The sequence below is a fragment of the Choristoneura fumiferana genome, chromosome 7, assembly GCF_025370935.1.
Source record: "Choristoneura fumiferana chromosome 7, NRCan_CFum_1, whole genome shotgun sequence".
In the NCBI taxonomy this organism is placed as follows: domain Eukaryota; kingdom Metazoa; phylum Arthropoda; class Insecta; order Lepidoptera; family Tortricidae; genus Choristoneura; species Choristoneura fumiferana.
Genome location: NC_133478.1, coordinates 10,169,949 through 10,183,574, shown reverse-complemented (window position 1 = coordinate 10,183,574; position 13,626 = coordinate 10,169,949). Strand labels below are relative to the sequence as shown.

Below are 13,626 nucleotides of genomic sequence, written 5' to 3'. Positions count from 1 at the left end.
AATAAAATAATCTTTTTCTCAAAATCTATATTTCATAACAATCTTATAACAATGTGATATCATAATTTTACAAAATATTTGGCATATACCTTACATACAACTGAAATTGATGCAATAAATTACATTTTGATAGTGACATCACGTCAGGGGGAGATAACGAACGTTTTGTGATGAAGTCTCCATTTAAACGTCTTACTGTAAAATATGAGTACCTAATAACAATCAGGTGCAACGTGCTTACAACAATCTAGTCTAGGCTGTGTTAAGGCACTAAGTCTACGTAAGGCCCTATTCTTAACAGTAAGTTCTAGCTGCCTAAATTTTAGTAATTTTAATATTTCGTTTCACAACTAGCTGTCTAATTCATACGTAATTTTTTGTTAGTAATTTTACTAAAATACTTTAAGGGTTGGGCAAAATGGTATGGTATTTGTAACTGTTTGTACTTGAGTATACAAGACCAAATTCTGGCAAGTTCACAACATCATAAGTCCATTTTATTTTATTAAATATCAGGTAGGCATGCGTTACGATTACGATACAATATCAAAATCAGGTTCAAAGACATCACAGTTTAAAGGCCTAATTCATTAATAAGCTACCTTAGAAAAAATACAAAATATTTAGGGAATGGGAATAAATGTATTTGTGACAGTCTATTCTTTATAATCAATTAATATTAATTGAAATTTTTCAAGACTCGTAAAGACAATTGTCAGCACGACCCCGCAGGGGATATGTGGTAGTCCTTTCGGAAGAATAACTTTTGTTTCTTTAAGTAAAAGTGGTTTTAATTCCACTTTCACAATCTAGCTTTGTGAAGTGGCTACTTATCTATTTATCCGTAAGAACAATAATTTTACTTATAAAATAGAACAGTTAGCCTTTAATATAGAACAAGACTGCGAATTTCTATTTAAAAGAAACTACTATACAGGATGTCTTTGAACATGGCGCTTTAAATTGAGGGTTCGATCCTACTCGCATAACTAAGCTACTTTTGTTTTGTAACCTTTTCAAATAACTTGAATTTAAATCATTTATTGGTTGCCAGAGTTTAATAGTTAAATCAGTGTATCGGACATGGCGGTGTTATCGCTGTCTCTTGGTAAAAGGGCCTTAAAAAATTTTTTTCATTGAAATTCCGGGATTTTATTAAATTCTCATGGGAATTCCCTAAAATTACATCGTAGGTAGTTTTCATTGACGTTAAATTAAAACACCCATGCCAACTTTCATGACTCTAAGCCCAGCGGTTATTAGTTAGAGATTTTATCCCTATCCTGTGAGAATATCCGGATAAAAAGTATCCTATGTTTTAATCCAGGTTATATACTAACTTTTTGACAAATTTCATCCAAATCCGTCCAACCGTTTTAGCGTGAAGAAGTAACAAACAAAACATACTCACTCACTCACAAACTTTCACATTTATAATATTATTATTATTATTAGTAGGATCTCTAAAAGAAACATATTTATCAATGTGCTGTCAATTTAGTATTGTATTGCATACATTGAAAATTACATTTAATCTGTATGAAAAAATTAAATTAACTGTGGTCCTATTTTTAAAAAAGGTGCAGAACAAAAGTAGCTCAGTTATGCGAGTAGAATCGAACCTTGCATTTAAAGCCCCATGGCCAGAGACGCCCTGTATGTAATTAAATGTTTATAATCGAATCGTTGGAACATTACTTATTTTCAAATTTCATTAATAAATATTAAATACAAAAGTATAAAAATAGGAAAATATAATTTTAAATATTCATTCCGGAATGTAGAATTAAAATAAGTCGATGATTTTAATAACTTACAACTACGAGTATCAACTAAAATCAATATATAATTTAGTAAGTACACACGCGAACTACTTTGCATTTCAATAATACTGATTAAGGTTTGTTTCGATATTCTTAGAAGCTCGTTTACCCTTTGGGGTACTCTGGCTTTTAACTTCTAACTTTAATTTTTGTAAAAAATCGCTGTCATGAAGAAGGCATAACCAACTTTTTAGAAACATTAGTTAAAATTAATGTGAATATATTATAATAATGCACAAAAATAAATAGCCGCGTATTGGACGGGTGAAAATGAAATGACAGTAAATATAGTCGCACTTAAATCATAAGACTAACCTACAACAAACGTGATTAATCACCAAATATATGGCATAAAAACATGATAAATATATTTTCAACGATATATCGATTATAATCTTAACAAAAATGAAATCGATTATGTTAGTAAACAAAAATAAGGAATGTGTATATTACAAGTTGATTAATGATTAACTAAACTAAAAAAGGAATGATTTCACTGGCTCAAAAATAAGGCGGAAATTAGGCTATTTCGGAGCGTCCGAGTGATATTGCAAGTGCTATTACAGTTGTTGCTATTACAGTGTTATTACAGTTTGACAAATTACGCACCTGATGAGCTTCGACCCTATCGATTCTATCACCTGAACGGACTCGAATAAACATTCTGCAAGTTTCACATCCGCGAAATTACTTAACAACCACGATTTAATTCATTTTAGTCTCGATTGTATAACTCGTCGTTTCTCTGATTTTAAGAAAAGTAAAAAAACATAATTAACACTCTTATTCTAAAACAACAACAGACCTCGAGCCTTGACGTAATTCCCGCTTACGATACTTAAGGTTCGTGATGTAACGATATTTTTTGTACAAAAAAACTAAATTTATTTTTACAAGTTCAGTAAAATGCATTCATCGGCTAACAACATTAGTTTGTCGTTTACTTTGAACGAAATTCGTCATATTTTGATGAAACTGGTGGGCATCTGGTTGACGAGTCAGCGTTACTATAGTTACCTGGAAAAAATATGAATCAGTCAGTAACAGTGGCACAATGGTGAGACAATGACATTGTTTTAAGGAGTAGAGGTAGAGAGCCAAATTCCCCAGCTCTCGAAAAAAAATTATTTCAATTCTCAAATGAATGAACAAAAATTATGAAACAAAATAAGCGCAGGAAGGGGTGGTGTAGCAGGCGCACTATACAGGGTTGAAACGATAAGTGATCTCACTCGATTATTTTTAAACTATACAAGATTTCCACATACAAGATATCGAAAAACTGGTTACTGACCCTGAAAGTGCTTCACGAGCTCTATCAAACGGTATCAATAAGATTGAATAACATTAACACGAATTACTTAATTAATTACGTATAATTATTAATTGAATCATATTAACACGTTGGCAGCCATTAGCATCACCGGCAGGCGCGGCGCACTCCGCGACATATAGACCGGAAGATGGTGTCATTTGTACCAGTATGGCGGTTCTTCAGGGAGTCTAGTTACGGAATGACAAAAGAAAATGATGGTCATAGCGCTGGTACCGGCGGCCCAATCGCGTGGGCGTCACTCGAACGTGTCGGATAAATAACGAGTGTCGAACGATTTGTTCCACAAAAATGCTTGTATTTCCGATAGTCGATAAAAAAAAGATGAAGGCGGTAGCGTAATGCCATACTTCTCCGGTGTGACTTACAGCCCGCCATACCGACGCGAATACATTAATTAAAAAAAAAAAAACAATCCAACCATTTGTACCAGGCTAATTTTTGCGCAACTAATCATCGTCGAGTAGCCGTTTGTATATGAACTGGACAGGACAATATTATGTAGTTGGATGATTGTAAGTAATTTTAATAATACTCTTAAGTTATTCTGTGTGACCGATGGGATCAAAAATATCAATAGCTAGTTTCCTTAATTGGTGCATTGAACAAAGTGTCTTTCCAGATCATCTCAAAATAGCAAGTTTTGCCTGTATACAAAAAGGGTTCTAAAAAAATATGTATCATTAAAAAATTATAATATTCCCATTATTTCAGGATCAGTGACCAATTTTTCGATATCTTGTATAGTTTAGAAATAATTGAGTGAGATCATACTATGTACTGACTGGGGCTGCGGCATGAGCGGCACGAGCAGCGCGGGGGGCCCGGCGCGGCGCAGGAAGGGGTGGTGCAGCAGGCGCGCGGCGGGCTGTCGCTGCGCGGGGTCGCGCACCAGCGCCTGTTCCACGAACTGCAGCAGGTCGGCGGGGCAGCGCGCGGCGCCGCGCGGTCGCGGCGGCGGCATGTCGCGGATGCGACGCATCGCCTACAAACAGGACCACATTTATACTTACTCTGCCTAATCATTGTCACTATTTCTAGTCCGGTTCGAAGGACCATTTTATTTACATAAAAACACCGTTGCTATGCCAATCCGTCTAACATCAAATATTCACCTTTCTTATATGTATACCTACTGAGCGGCACAAAATTTGGCCCACTCTACATACAAAATTACCTATTACTGCATTTGAGGGCCAGATTTTTTGCCGCTGAGTATATATTTATAGTCAGACAAACGTTATCTGGGCTCTATTCAAGTACAGCGACACCTGTCGATCAATGAAGTAAATCTCGTCCAAAATACAACGTATCTTATTATGTATGCTAATAGATGATAGATCATTTCGCCGGCTTCCATTGCGCCGATTTTCGTTTGGCATAATTTAATTACGCGACAATTATTCAGTCATAGTCAGTAGATTAACCTTTGGTCGAGTGTTCATTTGGTAACACAGTGTTTGATATCACAGTTATTAGAATGACTATTAGTAGAAAAACGATAAGTCGATTAATCGTTTGGAATGTTTAAAAGTAAGCAGAATTTTATGTCCTAAAATAATTGCATGATATTCGATTCAAAAGACATTAATTAGATTGTTAGATACGACCACGAGCGAAGCAAGGGGAGAGGTTAAGTTGAATCGTGATAAAACAGCCAGAACTTATAAACGATGCAATATCGAGCTTTTATTATAAAATTCGTGTTCTAAATTTATAATTGTAATTTTCGAATGACATAATGTCACTGGTGTGCTCTCATAATTCCAACATACCTGTAACGGCGGTTCGTTGAAGAAAGGCGGTTCCCCGTCAACCATTTCCACCATCATTATGCCCAGCGACCACACATCGACCTCGGGTCCGTACGGCAGTCGTGATATCACCTCCGGGGACATCCAATATGGCGTCCCCACTAGAGATTTACGTTTAGGAAGCTCCTGAAATTATCAAAAATATTTTTAGATGCTCTCAGAGGAAGTAATAAATCCAAGCCAAGCATAACTCAGCAAAATAACTTTTATGTACCTGAGAAACTTGAGCGCAGAAACCAAAATCAGATAACTTGACTCTGCCATCAGCGGTCAGCAGTATCGAGTCTGACTTGATATCTCTATGTATAACGCCCTGGCCGTGAAGGAACGCTAGCGCCTGTAAAACAATTACTAGAATATAGCACTTACATCTTTTTAACAAATAAACTTCATGTAGAAACATGCACACATCTGCGCAGCAATTTAATGGTGTGTGTGAAATCCCTAATCTGCACTGGGCTCGAGTGAGAACTACAGCCTAAATCCTCTCATTCTAAGACGAAAACTGTGTCCAGCAGTGGGACGTATTTAGGCCGGAATGACAACGACGAAAGTAAAGTAAAAAAATAATTTGGTGATATTCTCAACAGTTAAGCAAATATTAGACAACTTGTAAACAAGGTCAGGGCCGCGGATTAACCATTAGGCAGAATAAGCAACTGCCTAGGAACCCCGTGCGCGCATAAAAAATGGCAATGTTTCAAAAAGTAAAAATTATATTGTAAAATGTGCATCTTTTCAAAGCATGCTGTCAGTCAATTTGATTGAACTTGAAGCGCTGATGATCCTCAAATGGCTGAAAAGTGCCCACAGAAATTTGCATTGCCTAAGGTCCCGACACGGTTAACCCAGCCCTGAACAACGCATTAGTTACCTTGAGGCATTAGTTACTCAGAGGCATTAGTTACTCTGAGGCATTAGTTACCCTGAGGCATTAGTTACCTTGAGGCATTAGTTACCCTGAGGCATTAGTTACCGTGAGGCATTAGTTACCTTGAGGCATTGTTTGGTGACGGTAGCGATCTGCTCGGGGTCCATTCGCGCGCGCGTGACGACATCTGTGAGCGCGCCTCCCGCCATATACTCCATCACCACCCACAGCTCGTCCCCCACCAGGTAGGACGCGTGCATCTCCACTATGTTCGGGTGGGGGTAGTCGCGCATTATCACCTAAACACAACTTTTATCAGTACAAACAAAAAATCACGTCATTATTTTTTTTAACTTTGCTAAAAAATTAACATAAATAAATAGCAATCTATTTATATATTTTTGCCAAATTTTAAGCTAATTTGATGCAATTAGTATGCAACAGCAATCCATTGCAACCACAGTTTAGTTCTTGAAAACTGATCGAACACAACGTTCAGCAAATAATTACTAATTTCCACTAATTTGGACCACATTTAAGACATCAGTTACACACACATTCTGGAGTCAGTTCAACCCATCAATCTGCTTTTCTGTCATTCAGAATAGATGACGGATATAATTTAATTTTATCTGTTGCATATATTTAACATTCACCAATCCGGATCATGAGTCTGTCAGTCCATGAAGGTTAAACACGACAATTTTCTCGTCATTCTTACCAGGCCCTTGTACCACAAAAATTATAAGTGCTACAAATCAACTCAATAAAATTTGCACTGTCTCATACAAAAAAGTGTCAATTATGTAGAATTGTAGCACTTGTAACATTTGTGGTACAGGGGCCAGAATGATGGACTGAACTGACGCCAGAATTAGCGTATCACAATCTTAGGAAATAATGCCTAGCCTAGACGTCTCTTCCACGCTTAGGCATACATTACTTTATCTACGTCGATATATTAAATCCTCTATCATGCGTTCAAGAAGGATCTATATTGACTCCCATAACGTTAAACTTTCGATTTGGTTTATCCATACCGTTGTTTGTCATAATCGTTGCTTGTCATATTATCTTTGGTCATAATTTCAATAGTCATAATTTCCTTTTGCCCCCTTTCATTAGTCATAACTATTGAATTTCATACCGTTATTGATCATAACATTTAATGTGGAGATTTTATCAAAAGGTAGAAATTCAAAAGGAATATTATTATTTGACAACGCTTATTAGTCAGAACTATTGAATTTCATATTGTTATTGCTGTTATTAGTCATAACATTTAATTTAATAAAAGGTTGAAATTCAAAAGGAATATTATTATTTGACATAAGTAATTCATTTCTGTCAGCTGGTACTTTTTGTAAGGGGTCACAGTTCTAACCTAACCTACTTTTCTGGCAACTATTTTTTTTAAGGGTCGCAGTCCTAACCTAACCTAACCTGCTTTTTTGTCGGCTGGTTCTTTTTAAAAGGAGTCACAGTTCTAACTTTCTAATGTTTTAATGTATGACATGTATTATATTTATTTCGCGATATACCTAACAACTATTATGACTATGACCAAAAATAATATGGGTACCTACCAAGTTCAAACTATCAAAAATCGAAACAATAAAATTATGGGTGTCAAAGGGATCCCGTTCAAGAACCATTGAGAATGACCTGAAGATGAAGCTGCGCCACCGCTCCGGTGCGGTAATGTTCATTACGATATTGATTTCGGTATATTAATGTTCATTACGATATCGATTTCGATATGGTAATGAACATTATGATACTGCCGTGTTCATAATAGAATCCAATGTCGTCATGCTGGTCATTATCTATGGTTTTTGAACGCATAATGGAGGATTTCCTACATGTGTGTAGATAAATGTACGTACAACTTCGTTGAATAGCAGCTCGCGGCGCTGCTGTTTGCGCAGATTCATCATCTTGACGGCGACACGGCGGCGCGTGCGCGCGTCCGCGGCCGCGCACACCACGCCCGTGCTGCCCTCGCCGATCTTGCTGAAGCCTGACAACGACGCGCGCGGGTCACCCGGGCTTACAACCAGGCGGAGCGCTGCGCGGAACTGGGGAGATGATTTTCTATAGGTACTCTTTTAGGCCTTTCCGAAAAGCCCTCAAATGTAAAGGTCACAGCTCATTAGAGCCACCCGGCACGCGACCAGCACCGCTTGGGCTGTCGGCGTCCACTCGTTGTCGACAGGTGGTCCGCGGGTGGACGCCGCGTTGACGAGTGGACCTCGCGTGGTCCACGAAATTCCTAGTATATAGACAGTATTTACACAGCACCCGTGAGTTACACTCGTCTCCTCGATCGCCTCCTTACATGGCGACCCTGCCAGTGCCGTTGCCTCGTGCGGCGCTGGCGGCGCGCTGCGCCACCGGTATTAGTTAACGGACTTATTATATTAGTGAAGTGAAAAAAGACTAAATATCGATAAAGTGAAAGATGTGATTTTTTTTAAAGTATTATATGGACTATGAAAAAAAAAAACATGAACTTTAACTACTATTAATTAAAGCGAGGCGGTGCTGGTCGGGCGCCGAGTGGCTGTAATGAGCTGTGGCCTTTAACCTGGTTAAGGTCTCTACCCATTACACCGTATCATACTATGTCATGGCATGATACGATGTGGTGGATCCGGCGTAACTTTCCGCTTAACCCTTACGCTATGATCACAGTCACGAATGAGAGTCACTGGCATAGGAGTACGAATATGTCCGTCAACTGTTATAGGTCTGCGAGTCTGTTATGTTATAGGAGGCGAGACACAAGCTGAGTCGTCTATTTTTTTTATTAATCACTAGCTTTTTTTTTAGCTTACTAGCTTTTTAGCTTCGCCCGCGTGGAATTCGGCTATCGCGCCCTGTTCCCTCGGGAACTGTGCATCTTTCCGGGATAAAAAGTAGCTATGTCACTCTCTGGCCCATTAACTATCTCTATGCCAAAAATCACCACAATCCCAAACATACAAACACACACACTTTCGCATTTATAATATTAGTATGGATTTGTATGTTGTACCTCATGAGAGCTAACTTAAGAGTTAGCTCATAAATAATGATAAACTCTTTAAAACATTATTACTTGACTCCATGTATAGCAATCAACTTTAAACCGCACCTTGCATGATGTTTAAAACCTTTGCATAAATTAATACTACTAGAGGAAATTGTACAACATCCTGTGTGTAAACACTGTTAATTTCAAACACCTTGCAAACCTGTTTTCAGAAAGCAATTTACTATAGAATCATGTACATGCTCAGTTTAACCTTTTACAATTCAAAAACTACAAAATGGTCACATAAAATTAAAAAAAAAAAACCGAAATTATCTAACAAAGAAGTGTTAGGTAGTGTCGTTTTTCCAGTAAGCAAGAAAAAAAATTGAAGTTTTTTTTTTTATTCGACTGGATGGCAAACGAGCAAGTGGGTCTCCTGATGGTAAGAGACCACCACCGCCCATAGACACCTGCAACACCAGGGGGATTGCAGATGCGTTGCCAACCTAGAGGCCTAAGATGGGGTACCTCAAGTGCCAGTAATTTCACCGGCTGTCTTACTCTCCACGCCGAAACACAACAGTGCAAGCACTGCTGATTCACGGTAGTATTAGCGAGCAAGATGGTGGTAGCAATCCGGGCGGACCTTGCACAAGGTCCTACCACCTGTTATTTCCTATATTTATCCAAGTATTTATAGTACCTGTAAGTTTCTATACATATAAATAGTGTAACAAAAGTTTACATTAACTGCATTAGCCAATGTGGAAAAGAAAAACATTTTTGTGAATTATTTAAGAAACCATATCTCAGAAAATAACAAAGATGGGAAGCTACTACTACTATCTAATAAGACTACTACAACTACTACTACAAACTACAATACTGAGATGAAATAATACTTCTGATCAAGGCTCATATTACAGTAAACATTTAGTGGACTCAGGATGACTTCGTCCACAGTCCCATTTCGTCACCTTCTTAAATAGTCCTCATTCTCATATAGTCTGTTCTGATTCGCCAACATTTCTACATCGTCACTTTCTTACGTGGGCCACAGTACCAACTTGTCAACAGTCTTATTTCGCCTACAATGCTAACACATCAACATTCCAATTCAGACCACAGTGCCAACTCGTCAACATTATTGCATCGTTCATTATCCAGACTAATATAAATCTCTATAAATGATTATTGAAAAGGGGCTTTTTTTCCAAATTACTCTCTCGGGATATTTTGCTATTTAAACGCTTAAATTGACCATCTCTGTGCGACGACGTCTGGTAAACGTGGACGAGTTGGCACTGCTGACCAAGTAGTACTGTGGTCTATAAAAGAAATTGGACGAGTTGGCACTGTGATCAAAATAGGAATGTAGACAAAATGGGATATGGGCGATATCATAAAGTGGACGAGTTAGGAAGGTGACGATTTAGGAATTGTAGGCTGACGACAAGGCACTATGGACGATTTAAGAAGGTAATGAAACAGGATTGAGGACGAAGTCATCCTAAGCCATTTAGTGAAACGGCGGACCCATGCAAATGTGGCTACACTCTATCAATTCAATCAGTTCTGTAATTTCTGGGACAATTGGGTGTGACAGAAAGTATAGACAAACAGACGCACAGCTGATCCTATAAAGGTACCTGTTCATGAGTGAGTCTCAGCTCGTGTTTGGAGGCGGCGAGGGGCAGTTGCGGTGCGCCGCCGGGCGACGGCGCCGGCGCGGGTGCCGCGTGCTGGTGCCGTGCCACAGAGTAGCCCTCACCTGCTAATGAAACAAACTATATATTACAGCTACTGTTGTCCACATAAACCGCACTACATACGCTCATACTCATGACATCGCCATTTGACACTTGCGTACAGCTTGCTTGCATCGATCCTGCATAGCAAGGAACGAAACTGTGTCCATGGTGCCGCGTGAGCTGCATAACATTATGTACACTTTCGCGATTTTCACCTATAGTTTATACTGCACCCGGAACTTAATCACAATTGCGACTGTGACAATGTACAGTATCGAAACTACAAATACATTACTTATAGGAGACCAATTTAAAGTTTTATACATTTAATTTGCTTATGAATGGCACAATAAAAAAAAACGAAAATTTGCAGATTCGATACTGTATGTTGCGGCAGTCGAGTATTACTAAAAAAAAATTGCTTTGATGTTTCGATCACATCACAGGGTGATGATCATGAGTTTTTATTCACATAAAAACTGTGGTCACCCACAGGCTATATTGTCAAACGAGCGGGCGCTCACGATCGCTTTCATCATTTCTTTCTAGCCTCACCCTATACCATGTGACAAAAGGAAGTGGTGAAAAAGACTTGGATTTCGAGTAACATAATTAAGTGGAAGTAAAAATAAATTCTTACTTGACATGTAACTAATTGAGTGATTTGGACCTGCTCAATGGTGCAGTGAATATTATTTTGAGTTGTCTAGTATCAGAAGTTGCAGTACGAATTTACAGGTTCATCAAGCACTCCTTTGCAGCCAGATAATCTGAACATAGCAATAGATGTGTTTGATGAATGTGGCCATCGAGTCTTCCAATGAGACTGGCATAGTGCACTTAAGTGCCTCGAAAAAAAACTAATCTCTAATGGTAGCACTACACTATATTCACAAGAGTGAGTATTAGGAGTTTCCCATTAGTAGGAAGCAAAGCTATGAGCCTATGAGTGCAAGTGCAGCAGTTGGGAATAGTAGAACTATTTTAAAAAAATCATCATGTCAGCCGAAAGGCGTCCACTGCTGGACATAGGCCTACCCCAAGGCTCTACACTCAGGCCGGTCTTGTGCTTTCCGCATCCACCGCAATCCCACCCAGGTTTTCGCTCCATCTTGTTGGAAGCCTACCAACAGTGTCTCCCAAACAACATAAATTATTAATGAAAAAATTCCTACCAGAAAAAAGGTACTACCAGAAAATATAAAACCCTTACCCATGTTACCGTTGTTTCCATTCAGCCCACGGTGCATACTAGCATGGGACATTTGTTTCGGTGGGTGGTTGTGTTGATAAGGAACATTAGCATTCTGAATGTTTTGGTAAGTCATGGTTGCATGGTGGTTGTCATTAAGCTCTGATACAGGTCTTACAGTAGCCTCATGAGTATGTTGAGCCCATTCCGTTGGCGACTCTGCTATAGGCTTATTTAAAGTGTAATTGCTATGTTCACGTCGCAAACTGGGATACTGCTGCGGTGCTGGAGGCACAGGTGGAGACTCTTCTGGAACTGCTGGTGGAACATTTGGCTGGTTCCGGAAGTCCCTTCGTATTCGTGGAGGACTGCTGCTTCTTAATGAATTTGATCGTGCAACATTTGAAGTTTTAGGCAGTATGACACCATTTTGAACAGGTTGTACAGGTATGTTTGGCAGCACTTGCGATGGTGTTGACACAAGGGAGGACACTGAGGCCGTCCGATGGTCTCCTCTCACTATTGTTTTTAAGTCTAGGATTTCAGTGGGTGTGATTTCTGAAGGATCCACCAACGGTAGTGGTCTGTTTGTTGATTTTAATATCTGTAAGAAATATAAATGTTACTGTAATGTATTCCTGTTTGATGAATCTCCTATAACTTTCAAAAACAGATTAGAATAATGTTACCTGATTGTTTCCAACAAGAGATGCCCACTGCAGTGGTAACCCTACGAATTTGCCTTCTCGTTTGTCAAACCCAGTGTGTACTCTGTGCTCGAAGTTACTGGGCGGAGAAATAAGAGGCTTCTTTTTCTTTTTAGAAAACATTCTGCAAATTTACCTTCTGCCTTGCCTGCAATAAAAGTTACTAAATAAGAACAGGCACGTCGCTAAAGTTTACAATTTCAAGTTTGCTTTTCAACATCATTAAGCACCGGAAACACTTTATGTAACGAGAAAAAGAAAGCTGGAAAATAGTGTAGCAATATACTTTCTAGATCAAGCGCGTAAACAATCGATTACTTCTAATATTCCACGAGCCATATCACACAAGCACAATGACTACAAGTTACATGAATATACAAACTTACAAACCTTTAAATATCGTGAATACTTGCACACTTGTTATTGAGCTTCGTAAACGAACACAAACTGAATACCAAATAGCCTACTCCATGGAAACCATGACATTCTTAGCGGCCATGTCGTCGCGTATCAAATTTAATTAACGTGATACTTATGGTCTTTTCACAACTCTTAATTGAGTAGAAAGTTGCATTGAGTAATTCTAATAAAACACGATTTTCTGAAGATAAATAATAAAATTTACGTCTTTTACCACCCGACCAAAACTGTCACGCAAAACCTCACTCACGAAACGCAAAAAAGCGCATTCCAAGATAAGGTTGTCCATGCCGCATCCAACAAAAACCGGTTTTGAAGTTTTTGAACGATGTGCACAAAGATGTGCACCTGCTAGTGTCTATGGTTTTTACAAACAACGACTCGCCCGGTAGTCCGGTAATATTTTTCCGGCGTCGGTTTGACAGATGGATGACAGTTTACGCAGATCACGCAGATTACGCAGAACCGCAGAACACTTGCTCTAGAATACATACTAATACATATCATAGTATCTCATAATTCATAAATCATAATAGTCTGACTTGCTTGCTCTGCACTAATAATAGTTTGCAGTAACAACTGCAAACAAACATAAACATAAACACCATGAAAGAAAAACGAAAATAAAGACAAGGACAAGAAGAAAAGCAAACATAAGGACAAACGTGAGCGTAAACGCCATAGTGTAAGTAGCAGCAG

At 38.7% G+C, this 13,626-nt stretch overlaps 1 protein-coding gene across 2 annotated transcripts; it reads right to left on the bottom strand.

The window, feature by feature from the left end:
• Positions 1-10: 10 nt before the first annotated feature.
• mbt (serine/threonine-protein kinase PAK mbt) lies at positions 11-13,208 on the bottom strand. Of its 2 annotated transcripts, none has more exons than XM_074090129.1 (10): positions 12,898-13,208; positions 12,490-12,655; positions 11,822-12,404; positions 10,507-10,631; positions 7,728-7,919; positions 5,964-6,140; positions 5,185-5,307; positions 4,932-5,096; positions 3,942-4,141; positions 11-2,840 (listed from the first exon to the last, which is right to left on the bottom strand). In XM_074090129.1, the coding sequence occupies exons 2-10, from the start codon at positions 12,628-12,630 to the stop codon at positions 2,837-2,839; spliced, it is 1,710 nt and encodes a 569-aa protein (XP_073946230.1). In that variant the 5' UTR covers positions 12,631-12,655; positions 12,898-13,208; the 3' UTR covers positions 11-2,836. The 2 variants fall into 2 exon arrangements, with proteins under 2 accessions (XP_073946230.1, XP_073946231.1); XM_074090130.1 differs by having other exon boundaries at positions 10,507-10,628.
• Between the last annotated feature and the right edge of the window lie 418 nt (positions 13,209-13,626).

Coding starts and splice junctions, on each gene's coding strand:
- mbt (XM_074090129.1), bottom strand. CDS start 12,630: ATGTTTTCTAAAAAGAAAAAGAAGCCTCTTATTTCTCCGCCCAGTAAC. Junction 5,308..5,963: donor TCACCAAACAATGCCTCAAG/GTAACTAATGCC, acceptor ATTGTTTTACAG/GCGCTAGCGTTCCTTCACGG. Junction 5,097..5,184: donor TCTGCGCTCAAGTTTCTCAG/GTACATAAAAGT, acceptor TGATAATTTCAG/GAGCTTCCTAAACGTAAATC.